The following is a 17,270-nucleotide window of genomic DNA, read 5'->3' as shown; positions in this document are numbered from 1 at the left end:
TCAAGCTGACCTGCCCGTGTTCTGCTGTTCCACTGCAAATTCCTCCTGTGCAGGAGCGCTCAGGAGCTGCACTTGCACACGCCAGCAACCTGGGGTTTCATCGCTGATAGAGGGAGACAGAACTCGTTAGCTGAGGACCCCCTCCTGCCCCCGGTGAGGATCACTTTGCCTTCCTGCCGTGCTTGGCAGCTCAGCTTCTTCTCTTTACAACGAGGAAATGAAGCCAAGAGAGGAGGACAAGTGGGTGAATCTGCTTGGAGGAGATCAGGGATGGGGAAGGACAAAAATCTGTTCTATGGGGCTTTTGTAAGGCAGCCAGGCTTCTGTAATGCTCGAGCACCAGGGCTGGGGGATGAGGGACATCCATCTGATGCCTTCAGTGCTTCCAGGAACGAGCCCAGGAGCCTCAGGAAAAGGGGAAAATGCTGCATCCTCCTTCAGGAAGGTGAACAGAGGCGTGGATGGGGTGAGGTGCAGGTCCAGCTCCTCGGGCAGAGCCCAGGAACAGCTCCAGTGAACACAACCCCAAAGATGCCATGGTGGCAGCATTCCCAGGCAGCTCCAGTGACCTCCTGCTATCCATCCAGGGCTTTTAAGGCTTTTAAGGCTGACACCAGCAGCAGTGGCAGGGCTGGTGTGGGACCGGGCTGTGCACTGGAGTCACTGGGGGCAGGGATGGGGCTGAGGGATGCTCATCTGGGAGAGCTCAGCTCTCCATCCCTCCCTCTGCCTTGGCCTTTTGCCTGGCGGAGCTGAATGAGAGACCTGCGAGCAGCAGGTCACCCGACAAGGAGAGACGGCCGGGATCAATTGACGCATTCCTGAGTAATGGTTGTGTCTTAGGACAGTAAAACCTCCTCGGGTTTAACGTCGAGATGCACACATTGATGATTCATTACAACGCCGAGCTGAATCCGTTTCCTCTCATTACACAGGGCTGGGAAAGGCGGATCTGCCCCTGTGACATTGCTGCAAGGACCAGGAGTGAAACCCAAGCCCCGGAGGGGACCGGAGGGGACCCCGCACGGGGGGGATCCGAGAGCACGGCCCGGCACGTGAGGTGGCATTAATAAAACAACGCCACCGACTCGGAGACCAAAGCCAGGCGGTGTGTGTGTGCATCAAAGAGCTCCAGGCAGTTCGTTATAATTCCAATTAACGTGGGAGAGTTAATAACCGAAAGAGAATCTATCAGACTTTAAACAAACGGGAAGGGGGAGGGACAGGGACTAAAGGTGTCTTTAAACCAGAGCCAAAGTCTCGGCTGCTGTATGAGCAAAGAAATAACAAATATTGAACACATCCAGAGGTCTGGGCAGGTGGGAGCTTCAGTGGATGTAAAGTGGCGTGGGAGAGGAGCTGGGCTTTGCTGGGTTTGAAAGCACCAGAATTAAATCCCACAAAGGCCAGAAAGGAGAGGAGAGAGGAGACATCTCTTCTCTTGCTGTTTGGGGGAAATCAGCATTTCCTCTGGCACTGAGCTTTGCAGGGAAAATATTTCAAACCCCATCAATGTTATTGAATGCCTGGGAGCTCAGACAAGGCTCAGGGTCCTTTGGTCTCGCTGTCTGGCCACCTTTGGGGTGATCCCAGGCTGGGTTATAGGGACAGCCAGGCCAAAGGCACCACGAGCAGAGCATGTCCACGAGGGCTCAGCCAGAGCAGCCTGTGAGGAAACAGCCCTTCCCAGCCACTAAGGAAGATTTAAGAGCGAATCACATCAGCCCAGTCAAATCCAATTGCTATTGATAATGTCCATGTGCAATTAGAGCCAATTAAGGGGAGACAGCAAATGACAAGTGTTTGGCCAGGAGCTGACGGGGGTCAATACACCAGCCCAATTTCCCAACAACGAAATGCAATTAAAGAGTATCACTCACCCGGCTTGCCCAGAAGGGCCAGCACATAAATGGGCACGGCCAGGCGCCGGGTGCCGTCCTGGCAGGATGCAGAGCTCCAGGAGCAAGTCCTGCTCCTGCCCCAGCCTCAAGCTGCGGGAGGTGGCATCCATGTACTTCACCATGGTGGCGGCGTTCCTGGTCATCCTGGTGGTGGCTCTGCAGGGCTCGGTGCCCCGCGAGAGTGATTTCCCCTACAAGGTGCCTCTGGATCCCCAGGGGCTGCTGGAGCTCTCCTGGAATGTCAGCTATCCCGAGCAAGCCGTGCATTTCCAGCTCCTCATCAGGGAGCTGCAGTTCGGGATCCTCTTCGGGATGTCGGACAGGGGCGAGTTTGAGAACGCCGACCTGGCTGTGCTCTGGAGCGATGGGCACAACTCCTACTTTGGGGTGAGTCACTTGTGTGCTTGCTTGGAGGCTTTTGGGGTTCCCCCCCTGCGGGTGAACCTGGCTCGTGGTTTGGTAGAGTGGGGTACAGGGCACGGCACACGCTGGACCGGCCCCACTGCTCTGGGTCCAGCAGGTCTTGGGGGCTTCTACCCCAGAGGAACCCACAGATGAGGTGGTTTGACACAGGGATTAACCCAAAAGAGAAAAGAATGAACACAGCAGCACATCAGCAAGGCTGAGGGACCCCGGAGCTGGATGTGTCTGCTGTGTTTAGCTGCAAAGACACACACAGAGGGTGCATCAACACCCTGCTTCACTCAGTCACATTAAAAATTAACCACAGCTCCCATTAATGGCTCCGAGACAGGGCAAAAGTCACCAGGCAGAGAGGCTGCTCCTGCCAGCAGGAAGCACCTGGCTGAGAGTTGCATCCACAGGGATCAGTGGGATAACAGGGCAGCCTGGGATGCTGTCAGAAAGTAAAGGTGCAAATGTATTTGGGTGAGATGTAAATGGGAGTGGGGGGAAAACTCATTTCCAGTTGTGTTGTTTGCTATTGCTGCTGCTGCAAACTCCATCCCTCCTGCCACTGGCTGGCTGTTGGGTTCCTCTTTGGGTTGTTTTCCCACCCCTGGGCTCTCCAGCCCTATCCCCAGCCCACCACGTTGGGCTGATTGTGCTTGTGCTTGGCTGAAGAAAGCAATTCCCATTTTTCCCCGTGTGAGGCTTTCCAGTAAGTTAAATTTTACCTCTCTGCTTACTTCAAATTAGCCATAAAACACATTCCTTTGCAATCAGCTGCAATGTGATCCGCAGTGTAACGAAAGCATGAAAAGAGGGGTTTATTATCTGCACTGTTTTCCTGCTAATTACCAGCCTTTCAGGGTCTGTGGTGGCCCGAATGCTCCAGGATTTCACAGCACCCTGTTAAGAAAACATAAAGGATCGTTTCTAATCTGCCTTCGTGTGCTCGCCCAAAGACAAACAGCCCTGAATGAAACACCCGGCAGCGCTGGGGTTTTCTCTTTCACTGAACAGCATCCTGCAAGGAGATCTCAATAAATCTTTCCAGCCCTGGTTTTCTCCCTCCCAGCAGCTTTTCTTCTGGATAAGCGTGTTGGCTGTTAAAAAGATCCAAATTCGCTCAGCCCCCCCATGTACTATGAGATTAACTTGCGCTCCATATCCCTACGAAAACAAATGTCATGCGAGCTCCACGGAGCTGATTTCCCTCTCCCCCTCTAAGGACAATATGTTCTGGAAATATGACTCTATAGTTCTGGCTGAAATGATGCCAAGTTGCTTTATCCTCTATCTTCTGGCTTTTCCTCTCAAGATAAGAGAGCCAGTGCCACTTGTGTACGTACAGCCAGCTACTTCCTGGGTACCTTTTCTGAGTAAACAAGAGAGACCCACAGGAGAAACAAAAGATCAAAGAAACAACCTTGTTCAAATCCAAATTATCACAGGATTTTATGCTCCAAACCTTCAAATCCTGAGGCACAGGAATAACCTACTGCTTTGCTTCTTGGGGTGGCTTTGTCACCATCCTCTACAATGAGTGGTGCTGGGCTGCCAGAACAATCTGACCACAAAAAATTAAGGATTTTGCAGAGGGGCTGCAATTTCTAGGGCTGACATTACATCCCAGCAAGGGTCTGATCTTAAATTGTGGGAGGCTGGTTTATGCCAAGGGTTTTGGAGAGCCCATCACCCCCGTCCACAGGGTGCCCCCGAGACAAACACACCCAAAATGCAACACAGACTGATGCAACACTTTCATGTGTCCCGGGGGGCTTTCCTCCCTCCCTTCCCGACCTTTCCCCCCTCACATCACACCTTGTAAAGGTCTTTCTGCAGACCCTTACTGCTGGGTCAGGTATTTCACAGGTCTGCCTGAGCACCAGGGATCCTGTGGCAGAGGCCATTCCGGCATGGATCTGCCCAGGGAATGCATGGAGCAACCAAAGTACAGGCTTCCTCCAGCTCTGGGATGCTGAGGGTAGACAGGAGGAGAACCTGTGGTACCTATGGAGGCACCTCCTGGCTGAGCAGGCTGCTCTTTCTCTCACAGGATGCCTGGAGCGATGCCAAGGGGCAGCTCCACATGGATTCCCAGCAGGACTACCAGCTCCTCGGGGCTCGCAGGGCTCCTGAGGGGCTCTACCTCCTCTTCAGAAGAGCCTTCAGCACCTGTGACCCCAAGGACTACCTGATAGAGGTATGGCATCGCCCTCACCCTGCCATGGCACCTCCCAGCCCCATCCCAGCCCTGGGGCACGGCTCCAAACCCATCCCGCAGGGTTGTGCCTGGCTGTGGGCACAGCATCAGGTGTTGGTGCTGTGTGAGGCAGAGAGGAAGCGAGCTGCAGGTGTCAGCCCTGGGCCATGAGTAATGTTTGGCACCATCTATTCACAACCCCTCCGAAAGCTCTCTGAAGTGTAGCTTTTAGCTCGTTTGCATCACTGAACATGCGTTGGGTCTATATAAATCCCTCCTGCATCACTCTGCTCGGCAGTCTGGAGCCAACTGTTGGGAGTGTTACGAAGAGGGGTTGGTGTATCAACAGGAGGCAGAGAGGAGGGTTGTGACAGGAGCTGGGACAAAGGGACAGCAAACAGAGGTGCTGCTCCCTGCTCCTGCGTGGCTCGGTGACATCGCCCTGGCTCTGCATCCACCTCTCCCCTGCAAGCTGGGATTTGGGGGAAACTTTCCCAGTGGGGGATGTCAAACAGCTCAGGGTCTCAGCCACAGGCCCTGGCTGCAGGCAGGAATCTGTGCGAGGCTCATCTCACATGAAAGCCTTTGTGGGCAGGATATTTTAGAGCCAACGTGGGCACAGAGTGTCCTCGAGTTTTTGCTGCTGGTGTTCAAAAGCTTGTCTTGTGGTGAGAAGTGTCTGCCGTCTGCCAAAACGCTGAGAGCCCTGGAGGGAAAAATCTCTGTGTGCGAACCAGGAAAACACTTGCTGGTCTTCATTCTCTGATCCTTTAGGAAGAGATTATTCTCTTTTTCCTTTCTCTCTTATCTCCTGTCCAGAGCTCTCTGCGTTCTTGTTGGCAGTAGACATTTTCAGCAGAGCTTCTTGTGGGACTTTTCCCCTGAAAAGAACCTGGGAGAAAAGGGAGGATTTTCAGGGAGAAGTTCTGTTTCTGCTGTGGCTCCCCAGGCCATTGCTGGGCTGCAGGGTGGGATGAGCCCTGCACTGATGGGTTTGTCCCAGCCTGGAGCTCCTGAGGGGCTCTGAAGGAGCAGAGAGGATGTGTTACCCTTATGGGATTGATCCTACCTGGGGAAAACTTTTCACACTTTCCCACCTGGTAGGGAACCCTCAGTGACCACATCAGCCAGAGAAATACCCTGGAATCCCCAGTTTTCCTGGGACAGCACAGCAAAGTGAGCTGCTGGGGCAGTCAGGGTGGGGTCACAACACCCATTTCTGGGTTCATGTCCCCAGTGGTCCACGCAGCTCCTGAAAACCACCTGACATATTCTGCTCTCGCTTCAGGATGGCACCGTGCACCTGATCTATGGGATCCTGGAGGAGCCAGTGCACTCCCTGCAAGCCATCAACATCTCTGCCCTCCACGGGGGGCTGCAGAGGGTGCAGCTGCTCAAGCCCAACGTCAGCATCCCTGAGCTGCCCAGCGACATGAAGACCATGGAGATAACGGCCCCAAATGTCGTCATTCCCAGCCAGGAGACGACCTACTGGTGTTACATGGCAGAGCTCCCAGCAGGCTTCCCCAAACACCACATTATCATGGTAAGAGGAGAAGGGGGCAGGGCAGTAATTGTGCTCACATCCCGCAAATGCCATGTCACGGGGAGGCTTTCAGACCCAGACAACTTTCCAAACAACATCTTCCAGGCCCACCCCAGCAGTCAGTAGCATCCTCATGTCTCCTAGAGTGTCTCAGCAGGAGTGGCCAGGAGGTCTCTTCCCAGCTGGCACATCCAGCAGGTTCCAGGGCAGGCTCAGAGCTGACTCCCTGCGGAAGGGACGGACCCACAGCAGGATTTTGGCACACAGAGAGCCATGAGGAGCATACAAACATGGGAAACAAAGGAGCAGGGCTGGTGAGAGCAGGGCAGAGTGAGCCAGGATGGGAACTGGCTCCTAAAAGATGAGGCAATGACTGAAAAAAAGAGAGTTACAGACATAAATGCAACTTGTGGGCATTGCCCAGACGCGTTGCTTGGGCCGACTCCTGAAAGGAGAGGCAGAAACCTGCTGGTAACCCCGAGGAAAGGAGGAGCTGCTGGGAGAGCACCCAGCAGGTGTGGGGGTGGCTCAGGAGGTGACCTGGCACATCCAGAGTCAAACCCACGCCGCGGGGAGAAGGAAAACCTCCAGACACTGGAGCTGCAGCGAGCGCTCAGTGGTTTCGAGGGGAGAGACGGCGCTGCAAAGGAAGGCTCAGAAGGAGGATTTTCTCTCTAACAGATGGTGTGAAGTGAATCATCTGTGTGTGAGCACAAAGTGTGTAACTCCTGATACCTTCCCGCTGCTGCAGATCACTTCTACAGCTGGCACTTTTAGCCAGAGCTGTTCCTCAGGCTTGAGTCACTCTCTCTACCCCAAATTCCCCTCCCCGTGCCCCAAGCAGCTGTTGGATAGAAACAAAACCCCAAGAGCTGCAGGCAGAGCTACAACAACAACACTGTCAGGACTCTCTTAGGGAAAAGCAACATCCCCAGGGCCACCTCAGCCCTGCAAAACTGGTAAAGGACTCAATCATCACAAAACAGACCAAGATCTTCTGCTGATCCCCATCTGTTGCTGGGGAAAGGATGAGCTGGTTCTCTGTGGGTTCTGGTGGGCTCTGGGTTGGTCCCTAAGCCAGCCAAGAAACTAAATGTTTCCACAACTGACCTCATGCTCCTTGGGCACTAATAACATGTGGGTCCCCCTTTGGAGCACCCAGATGCCTAACTCTGGCACAACCTCCTCTTGGGAGCCAAAATATGAGCTGAAAGCTCTTGGCCCTTGGTGCCTCGTGCCCAGAGTAACCTTCGCTCCCCGTCCTGCGGCAGAAGCCGGTGCCAGGTCACAGACATTCCTGCCCTGGCTCCTCGTGGAGCCTGCAGGCCCCAGGGATGGGCTCTCAGAGTGTCCTCTCCTTCTGGGACCTGCTTTGCAGTACGAGCCAGTGGTCACGGCGGGCAACGAGGCTCTTGTCCACCACATGGAGGTTTTCCAGTGTGCGGCCGAGTTCGACAGCTTCCCGCACTACAACGGGCCCTGCGATTCCAAGATGAAGCCAGACCGGCTCAACTACTGCAGGCACGTGCTGGCAGCCTGGGCCATGGGGGCACAGGTGGGTGTGACAAGGGACACGTCCCCCTGGGTGGCAACTGCCCTTCCCAATCCCATTGCCCTGCAGGGACTGCCCTCACCCTGTTCTCTGCTGGGGTTTGGCTTCAGCCCCGTCTGACCATCCCAGCCCCGTCTGACCTTCCCAGCCCCGTCTGACCATCCCAGCCCCGTCTGACCTTCCCAGTCCTGTTTGACCATCCCAGCCCCGTCTGACCTTCCCAGCCCCGTCTGACCTTCCCAGTCCTGTTTGACCATCCCAGCCCCGTCTGACCTTCCCAGCCCCGTCTGACCTTCCCAGCCCTGTTTGACCATCCCAGTCCTGTCTGACCTTCCCAGCCCCGTCTGACCTTCCCAGCCCCGTCTGACCTTCCCAGCCCTGTTTGACCATCCCAGCCCTGTTTGACCATCCCAGTCCTGTCTGACCATCCCAGCCCTGTTTGACCATCCCAGCCCCGTCTGACCTTCCCAGCCCCGTCTGACCATCCCAGCCCCGTCTGACCATCCCAGCCCCGTCTGACCTTCCCAGCCCCTCACAGGTGTCTCTGATTTCCCAGCTCACCCCAGCCCTCCTCCTCATTGGTGCCATAAATCAATGGGGTGGGACACTGGAACAGCTGCCCAGGGAATGGGCATGGCCCCAAGCCTGAGAGAGCTCAAGGAAGCTTTGGAAAACGCTCTCAGGCACTTGTGGGATTCCCGGGGCTGTCCTGTGCAGCCAGGAGTTGGACTTTGAGGATCCTTGTGGGTGCCTTGTAACTCAGGGTATTCTGTGCTTCTGTGACATTACTCAGGTGTTGTGCCACTGCATCTGGAACGAGAGGAGCTTTTGGAAGCAAGAGCAGCTCTCCAAGCACAACCAAGGGCCCAAGTCATGTCCCTCAGCCCATGGTGTGGGGCAGGATTATCCCCACACGTTCCCTTGGGCTTTTCGGCCTTGTTCCCAGGAAACTGCTTCCCTAACACCCTCCCTTCTGCTTCCAGGCTTTCTACTACCCTGAAGAAGCAGGTCTTGCCTTTGGTGGCCCAGGCTCCTCCAGATATTTACGCCTGGAGATCCATTACCACAATCCCCTGGTGTTCAAAGGTGAGGGGCTGGGTGGTGCTGCCCACTGCCTTCCCTGTTAGACCATGGCAGGAGAGCTGGGGGAATTTCAGGAAAGGACTGATGCCTTCTGAGGAGCCCTCTGGCCTAAACTGTGGCCCTGTCCTCAACTTTGTGGAGAGATGACGGTCCAGATCTGTCCCTGCAGGAAGAATACATTGAATTGCCACCTTCTCAGCAAAGTCATCCTCACTGAAGGCTGACAAGTGCATGCCCAGAGGTGGGGAAGGATGCTTGGGAAAGGAGCCTGCAGGCAGAAAACTGCCCCTGCAGAGTTCCTGCAGGGATGTGATCCAGGGCAACACCAGCATTGAGCTGGGCTGTCTCAGGGGTCCCCCCAGGTTCCACACAAGGTGGTGGGGCTGGCTCTGAGCTCAGAGCAAGAGTGACAGTGGTGCCAAGGCACCAGAGAGACCAGAATGGCTGAGGAGGGGGGGGATGTGGATGTTGTTTTCCTGTTCTCCCGCTTCGATAACATTGTCAGGAGACACATTGGAAAAAAAAGAAGGATTCCAAACAACCCAGTTTCTTCATTACCATAAAAACAAGCAGCTTCTTGACTACCCAAGTATATTTTTAGGAGGCCAGAGCATATGTACTGTGGATCAGTCATAGCATATTCGGCAACTCGAGAAGAAACACGGCTATAAATACGAAGTTCACGTCTTCCATCATTTAGCTGCTTTTTTCTGTTAACCAATAGTGTCTCCCCCGTTATTCTTATCCCTGGGTGGGCTCCAGCCTGGAGACAGGGAGTCCAGAGCTGGCCTGAACCCCTCCTGATCTACTGACCCTGCTCTTTCCCTTTGCCTGCATGGCCTTTTGGGATTTTGGGATGTGCCTGTTAAAGAAGCTGCAATGAGTCTCATCCCTGAGGGAGTTCTCCAAAGCACCCCATGCTCTGTCCTGCTGCTTTGGCCTCCCCAAAGGCACCCCTTACCTCACTCTCTTGGGACGATTCAGCCTCAGGTCAGTGCCCTCGCCAGGGAACCATCTGGGGCCACTCACGAAGACTCGCACGAAAATCTGTAGGATTTAAAACAATTTCAAGCAGATGAAGGACGCTGTGAGCGAGAGGCTCCCCACGGCAGCACAGCATCGTTTTTCACCTGTCTGTGTTTTTCACCTTTCACCTTGTCCCTGCAGTGACCTGTCCTTGTCCTCTGGTCCCCCAGGTCGCCATGACTCCTCGGGGATCCGGCTGTACTACACGGCCACCCTGCGTCCCTACGACGCCGGAATCATGGAGCTGGGCTTGGTGTACACGCCAGTGATGGCCATTCCCCCTGGAGAGGATAACTTCATCCTCACAGGGTACTGCACTGATAAATGCACCCAGCTGGTGAGTGCTGTCCCCTCCAACCCAGCTGCACCTCAGAGGAGAAAGGTTGCCCGTGGTTTTTCCCAAGTCCCAGGCAGCACCAATCTCCGGGCTCCCAATTCCAAGTTTTAAACTCACCGTGAGGCAGGCTGGAAAGAAAAATCTGCTGTGTACAATAAACAGAGAGCAGCTGGTTGGGATGCGCTGAATCCCTCTGGAAGCAGCTCTCCTGGGGAGCCATCTGCTCCAGCTCCCCGGGGTACCATTCCCATAAAACTCACTGCCGAGCTGGCCGTGTCCCAGTGGTGCTTTCCCTCCCAGGGATGGCAAAATTGGCTCCTGCTTCCAGGGAGCTTGCCAAGAACTCTCTTGAAGATGGTTCCAAAGGGCCCACCTTGCTCTCTCAGGGAAGTTTTGGTGTGTGTTTTTGTAGGGCCTACCCACAAGGAATCATTTGTGCCACCACTAACGAGGGCAGGGAAGGAATCAGGATCTGGCTCAGCTGCTCCTGCTGTCCTGGAGTGTTGGTTTGGCAGCAATGAGGGTCTGTCCCATGGCAAGGAGCTCACTGAGATGCTTTTCCAGGGGTACAGTGATCCCCTAAACCCCATGTGAGAGCCAGAACAGGGACAGCGAGTTCCCAGCACACAGCAAGGGGATGTGAGGGAGGGGAGAAGGACAGGGCTGGGCACGGGGGCTTGAGCTGTCCTTCCTTCCCCCAGGCTCTGCCCACTGCTGGCATCCGCATCTTCGCCTCCCAGCTCCACACGCACCTGGCAGGGAGGAAAGTGGTGACGGTGCTGTCCCGGGACGGGAGGGAGCGGCAGGTTGTGAACGCTGACAGGCACTACAGCCCTCACTTCCAGGTACAGGGGGCTGCAGGGGAACTGGGGGCCTGGCTGGATGTCACAGCATTGCTCTGATGTGTCCCCGTCCCTCCCCTCCCAGGAGATCCGCATGCTGAAGGAGGTGGTCGCAGTTTTCCCGGTGAGTTGTTCCAAAAACCGTTCTCAAACAGCACATCCTGATCCCATGGCCCTGAGTCCCCTGCCTCCTTCCATCACCCTATCCCATCTGGGGACTCCCAGGAGGGCTGCAGGAGTGAGGGTCCCTGGGTCATATCTGCCATCTCCACGCAGATTCTTTGGGGACACCGGGCCCCCTCTCATATGGCACAGAATTGGTGTGTGGGCAGCCAGGAGCTAAATTAAGCTCCTAATTCAGCTGGGCTTCGTCTGGCAGAGGGAGGCTCCTCAGGGGGTGAGGCTGAACCATGGTGGTGCCCCTTCTCCTTGCTTGATGGAAGGAGAGGAAGAGATTCAGCATCAGAGTGGGAGTGGGTGGGAAAACAGGGGTGGTGCCCCAGGGCTCTTCAGATGGGGAAGGACCTGGCTGCAAAGCTGAAGGCACCTCCTGGAGCTGCCGTGCCCCACGAGGCTGCTCAAAACACTCAGCACCCACTGGAACCATGCCCAGGGCTGTGCCCTGGGGTGTCCCCGTGGTCCCCAGCAGCGACTGTGGCAGGGAGGCTGTTGTGCCATCAAGTCAGCTCCAGATCTGGCACTTCAAACTGTTGCTAAGTGAAATTTTTAAGGTGTTTCCAACCCTGCAGAAATTCTTAAAAAGCGAGGAAAGCAGGAAACACCATCCCTGGGATGCAGCCCTGGGGAATCTCCGCAGGGGATGCAGGTTTACCAAGGGCTCCTGTGGGGTGCAGGCGGTGCTGCTGGGCAAACAGGCTCCTGATATGGGGAGCAGGGATTTCTATGTGGCACACTCCCCAGTCCCTAAATTTTCCTGTGTTTGAACCCCCCAGGGCGACGAACTCATCACCACGTGCACGTACAACACCGAGGACCGGAGCAGAGCCACCGTGGTGAGTGCAGGGGCAGCTCCCCTGCCTTTGTGGGGCACCCCAGGGTGGGCACCTGCATGAAGCCAGGCAGAAACACAGCCAGAAGCAAAGGGAGGGTGGGAAGAAGGGAACTCACAAGGCTCTGCTGCCTGCAGCGGGGATGTGAAGGTGCTAATTGTGAAGTAGCATGTGTCACTCTAATTCCCATCACAAACTGTTCCACCAGGGATTAATTGTAATTAAAGAGAAGTGGCATTTTTTGACAGTGCATGTTATTTCCTTACATAGGCAGTGAAAAAAAAAAATAAAAGAGCCTGTCAGAGGTACCATCAACAGGGACAAGGCTAAATATAGCAGAGGGATTATAGGAAATCTGCATTTTAATGTAAACTACACGGTCTAGCCTGGAAGTCTGTCCTTGCACAGAGGGCAGACAAGCAGAGAGCTGCCCGTGCCATGCACCTGAAGGGGTGTGAATACCCTTCTCTATCTCTATCATCTCTATCTCTCTAGATATCCAGATACCAAGATATAGATAACAGATAGAAATTATAGATGTAGATCCGTGTGAGTGTGCACACAGGGGTGTGAGCTCTGTGCCCTGCTGCCCTCCCTGCCCCTGTGCAGCCCCAGCCAGAGCCCGCTTCCATCACCTTCCTGCCTGTGCCACAGGGAGGGTTTGGCATCCTGGAAGAGATGTGTGTGAACTACGTGCACTACTACCCCCAGACCCAGCTGGAGCTGTGCAAAAGTGCCGTGGATCCGGGCTACCTGCACCGGTACTTCAACCTCGTGAACAGGTAAAGAGCCCCTGCACAGCGGGGCTGGGGGGACAGGGAGCACTGGTAAAAAAGCCAACCCCAGGGTTTTGAGGATGTCTATGTAGTGAGAGCCACCAGGAAGGGAGAGCAATCCCGGGGAGGGGCTTCTCAGCAAGAGTCAGTGTGTGACCAAGTGCGTAAGTGCAAAATATTCCTTATAACCCAAGGCAGACACCAAGGATCCACACCACAGGAGGAGGCTGCAGCCCATCCACCCATGAGGAGAGGGGAGATGCTGACCTTGCACAGGGTGTCCTACCCATGGGCTGGTCCCAAATCCTGCCCTGCAGGTGCTGGCTGCTCCAGGCTCTCCCTGTGCCCAGCGCCGACCTCGGAGCCATTCCAGGTCACTGCTCAGGCAGGGAGGAATTAGTCACATCCAGCGCTGCAAGGGGACAGCACTGCTGGGTTTCAGCGTGGCCTTTCTCCCGCCCAGGTTTAACGACGAGGAGATCTGCATGTGCCCACAGGTCTCCGTCCCACAGCAGTTTTACTCCATCCCCTGGAACACGTTCAACAGGGATGTGCTGAAATCCCTCTACGGCTTTGCTCCCATCTCCATGCACTGCAACAAATCCTCTGCCGTCCGGTTCCCGGTAGGTACAGCCTGACTCCCAAAGCTTCCCGACAAAATTCCCAGGTGTAGGGTCAGGTCTGCGGTGCTCAGGACACATCCAAAGCCAGCAGGCTCAGGGCAGGGGGCTGGAGCTGCCAGGAAATCGCTGGCATCAGCAGGACACGGAGCCCAGCCCAGCCCTGTGCTCAGACAATACATCTGGAGCCCACCGTGGATGCTTCCAGCCAGATCCAATTAGGAGATGCATTTGCATAAAGTGATTTGGAGGCTGCTTTTGCTGAGTGTTAAAGTAGGGCCAGATCCAAGGAGAAACGTGAGGTGGTTTTTAGGATTTTGGCAAATCACCCCAGGTCCCAGCAGAGTGAGCTCATTATGCACAGCATCTGTGCGGCCTCCGAACGTGGTGATCCAGCAAAAGGGGAAGGATAAAGGATGGAGAGGTCTTTAAAATAAAACCAGGCCCAGTGACAAGGGACATGATGATGATGGTGAGGAAGATTTAAAACCACTGCTGGCATCAGCTTCCAATGCCATTTATCAGTGTAATAAATTTGGATGATACCTTGTTCCTGGATCCAGTGCTGTCCACTGCAGCACAGGAGGATGCTGAGCTGGATTGAAGGGATCACCATCAGCTTTCTGCCACAGTAAATTCCCTTTAGCAAAGTTTCACTCTGGAGTGGGAAAAAACCTTTCCAGTTTTCTGGAACTGGAGATCTGGCATCTCTCAGCCATGCAGAGCTTTGCTGCAGGGACAGAAGCGGTGCAGAAGTTTTGTGCAGCAGCAGAATTATGAGTCAAACCTCTTAATTTATGACCCAGACAACTCCCTTGATTTCAGAGAGGTCTGGGGAGCTGTCAGGAAGGGACTCGAGCAGAGCAGAGCTGATGCTGGCACGAAGTGGGTCACGAGCATCGCAGCGAGGGCGAAGGAGCCTCTGCTCCGCTGGTGTTTCAGAGCGAGCCCAACTTGGAGACATCTCATTTATTCCATACTGTTTCTGCCAAGAGAAAAGCACCAGCTTCTAATTAAGCTCAGGTTTTTGCAGTTCAGTGATCCCAAATCTGATGATTTCTGGAAGGAACTGAGTGCTGTTAATTATCGAGCCAAATCTCAAGATAACACTTGTGAGCGGCAGTGGGGACGGTGCCGTCCCCAAGTCCCCAGCAGCCGCAAGGGCTCGCAGTAAACTCTCTCTGTTCAGATTTCCACTCGAAAGCACTGAAAACAACAACTATCAAGACACTCCACATGTCTTTGATCTCTCCAAAAAGCAGGCTCTGGGTTCGGGATGTATCAGCAGGGCAGACGCTGCAGCAGATGGGCTCGGGGCTGGAGCCGAGCCCTGGAGCAGGAGCACCCTAAAGATGCTTAACTGCTCCCCTAAGCCATAAGGGCACAGGAAAGGAGTTGTTTCTCCAGCTGGTGCTCCCCTGCAATGCTGTCCCCTCGCTGGTCACTCCCCATGAGCTTTGGAAAGGTCCCTCCATCCCACTCCATCTTTCCCCAGGGTTTTCCCGCTGCTGGTGCAGGCTCTGGCCCGTTTCGCTTGACATACCAGGAGAAATTTCAGCTGAAAACATAAATTCCACTTTCATCTCGCTGATGACTCATGGCTCTACCTCTCCTCTCCAGACCTCCCTCCTCCTGCTCACGCTGCGCCTCAGCCTCTCGCTGACATTTCCGCATGAACACGCAGCCGGCAGCCGAACCGGAGCATCACCGCCCCGCAGCTGAGCCCCCCGTGCCCTCCCAGCTCCTGCCCACGTCTCCACCGGCCACCAGGCCAGGCCAACATCACATCTGAGTTAGATCCTGCTCAGCAGGCTCAGCCCCGGGCACTGCCTGCACCTGGCAGGTTGCTCTTTGCAGGGAGCATCCCCAAAGACAAGGTGCCTCCACAGATGCACAGAGCTGGGGGGATTTGTCCTGGCTGTGGCCACCACGAGCCCTGATGGCTGTGACAGCCCTTCCCCAGCTCTGCTCCATGGCCCCTCAGCCAGGCTGCTGCATCCTTCCTGCTCCACGGGCATATCCATGCTGGAAATTCCAGCCAATATCTGGTAGGAAGCATTTTCCAGAGCATGGTGGGCCTGTGGGACTCCCTGGTTTGAGCTGTCTCCACCTGATTTGGCAGGTAACAATTTTTGAGGTGGAAACACCCCAGCTGAAATGGGTTTGTGGAACGTGGAGCACCTCAGACGTCTGCGCCGCTAAGGGGGTGTGTAGGTGCTTCTGCACTAGGAATAATTAGTGATGCCTCTTGAGAAAACACCCAGATTTGGGCTAAAACCACCTCAAACATTAAAGCTCACGTCATTTCTCCGAGCAGGCAGAAACACCGAGCCTCCAAGCACCTGCAGGCCCGCCGTGGTCTCACAGCGCTGCTCTCTCTTGCAGGGCGAGTGGGAGAAGCAGCCGCTCCCCAGCATCACCGAGAGGCTGCCGGAGCCCGTCCCTCACTGCCCGCCCGCCCCGGGGCCTCAGCCTGCTGCCCCCGTGCCCCTGAAGCTGGGCCAGCTCCGGAGGGTCTGACACAGTGCTGCCAGCAGGACGGGAAGCGCCTCCAGGCAGGAGCATCCATGGGGAACATCCCGTTGCGCTGCCCACGCCGAGATGCCAGCCGGTGTCCTGGCCCTGCCTCCGGAGGGGGCTGGGGCTCATGAGCCGGGGTTCAGAAAGTCCTCCGGGGATGGGGAGAGCTATATTTAGTGCGTTATTAGCAATCCTGGCTCTGAGTAATGCTGCTTCCCACCCCCAGAATAATAACAGCGAGGTTTGCTATTGTGCCGAGCCCGGAGCGGGGGAAAGGAGCTTGTTTTCCCGCAGGGAAACTGAGGCACGGAGCAAAGGAATGCGTGGGAGCAGCATAAAAGCCTTGCCAGTGTCCCACGGTCCCGTCTAGCTCAGGATGGCTCCACAGGTGCTCCCCCACGCTGGCAGCTGTGGCAGGGATGGATGGAGGGATGGAGGGATGGATGGATGGAGGGATGGATGGAGGGATGGAGGGAGGGAGGGAGGATGGAGGGGTGCCACAACACCCACCCAGCACTCCCCTCCCTCCTGCAGGGACTGCAGCTCCCCACCACACCCCCTCCCCCACTCCTCCATGCTCGGGATTATTTTCTTCTGATGCCACCAGATGCCAGTGGCTGGGACCAAACGATGCCTCTAGGATAGGGTTTAGGAAAGGGGAGCGGGGGAGGGGGAATGACAAATCTTTTGTCAGGAAAAATTGCTCCATTAAATAACTAAATGTAAAATAAATTGCTTTTTGCTGTTGAGGTCCAAAGGGAGAACACTCAGGAGGAGCAGAGGAGAGGCTGGAGGTGCTGCAGGAGAGGCCGTGTCCATCCCAGCTTGGTGCCTGTCCTTGCTGCCCTGGGACAGGTGGGAGCAAGGCCAGGTGGCCCCCAAAATCGCCTTCCCAGCCACCTCAGGTGTAAGGGAAATCTCAAGTCAGAGCACTGCACATCAGAAAGGATTTTTGAAAGCAAAACTTGATGTTCCAGGCACAGAGTGGATGCCTGGCTTGGCAGGGAGGCAGAATGCTCCTTCCCTCAGAACAGGGCCACAGCCACCCCTCCCCAGCCCTCTGCCTGCCAGAGGGAGGGCAGTCACCTCCTATTCAAGAGAAATTCATCTCAATCTTGTTTTTTAATGTTTTCAGTAAAACCAAAGCATTTCAGAGTTCACGCTCTTGCCCGTGGCACGAGGGTAAGGAATTGAAATCAGCTCTGAAGCGGGTATGACCCAGGCAAACCTAGTCAAGGGAAATAAAGGGAAGAGCAGGGAGTGAGATTATTCCTTCAGGCGGGTGAAAGCTTCGGCAGAGAGCCCAGCGAGGGGACCAGAGCAAGGGATGGTGATGGGCACGGGCTGGGAGTTGCTGATCATTCCCTTCAGTCCAGGCCGTGTGCATGTGAGGCCAAACCTTCCCTGCTGCCCCCAAGGCTGGCTCTGAGCTGCCAGAGGCTGCAGGGG

The 17,270-nt window shown here is 55.4% G+C and overlaps 1 protein-coding gene across 1 annotated transcript; it reads left to right on the top strand.

Moving 5' to 3' along the window:
• The first annotated feature begins 1,829 nt into the window (after nucleotides 1-1,829).
• DBH (dopamine beta-hydroxylase) lies at nucleotides 1,830-16,529 on the top strand. The gene is made up of 12 exons (XM_010397798.4): nucleotides 1,830-2,288; nucleotides 4,363-4,509; nucleotides 5,798-6,055; nucleotides 7,434-7,610; nucleotides 8,591-8,693; nucleotides 9,887-10,053; nucleotides 10,755-10,898; nucleotides 10,981-11,019; nucleotides 11,849-11,908; nucleotides 12,560-12,687; nucleotides 13,145-13,304; nucleotides 15,687-16,529. Exons 1-12 carry the CDS (start codon nucleotides 1,857-1,859, stop codon nucleotides 15,819-15,821), a joined length of 1,950 nt encoding a protein of 649 aa, XP_010396100.4. The 5' UTR covers nucleotides 1,830-1,856; the 3' UTR covers nucleotides 15,822-16,529.
• The last annotated feature ends 741 nt before the right edge of the window (nucleotides 16,530-17,270 follow it).

This window comes from Corvus cornix, chromosome 17 (genome assembly GCF_000738735.6).
Source record: "Corvus cornix cornix isolate S_Up_H32 chromosome 17, ASM73873v5, whole genome shotgun sequence".
Classification (NCBI taxonomy): Eukaryota; Metazoa; Chordata; class Aves; order Passeriformes; family Corvidae; genus Corvus; species Corvus cornix.
Note: the sequence above shows the minus strand (reverse complement) of the source record. Positions and strands in the feature narration are given on the sequence as shown.

Bases quoted from the DNA above. Each gene is read 5' to 3' on its own strand.
- DBH (XM_010397798.4), top strand. From the start codon at position 1,857: ATGCAATTAAAGAGTATCACTCACCCGGCTTGCCCAGAAGGGCCAGCA. The intron at 11,020-11,848 runs GTGAGTTGTTCC...TGAACCCCCCAG, and splicing joins AGGTGGTCGCAGTTTTCCCG to GGCGACGAACTCATCACCAC. The intron at 12,688-13,144 runs GTAAAGAGCCCC...TCTCCCGCCCAG, and splicing joins TACTTCAACCTCGTGAACAG to GTTTAACGACGAGGAGATCT.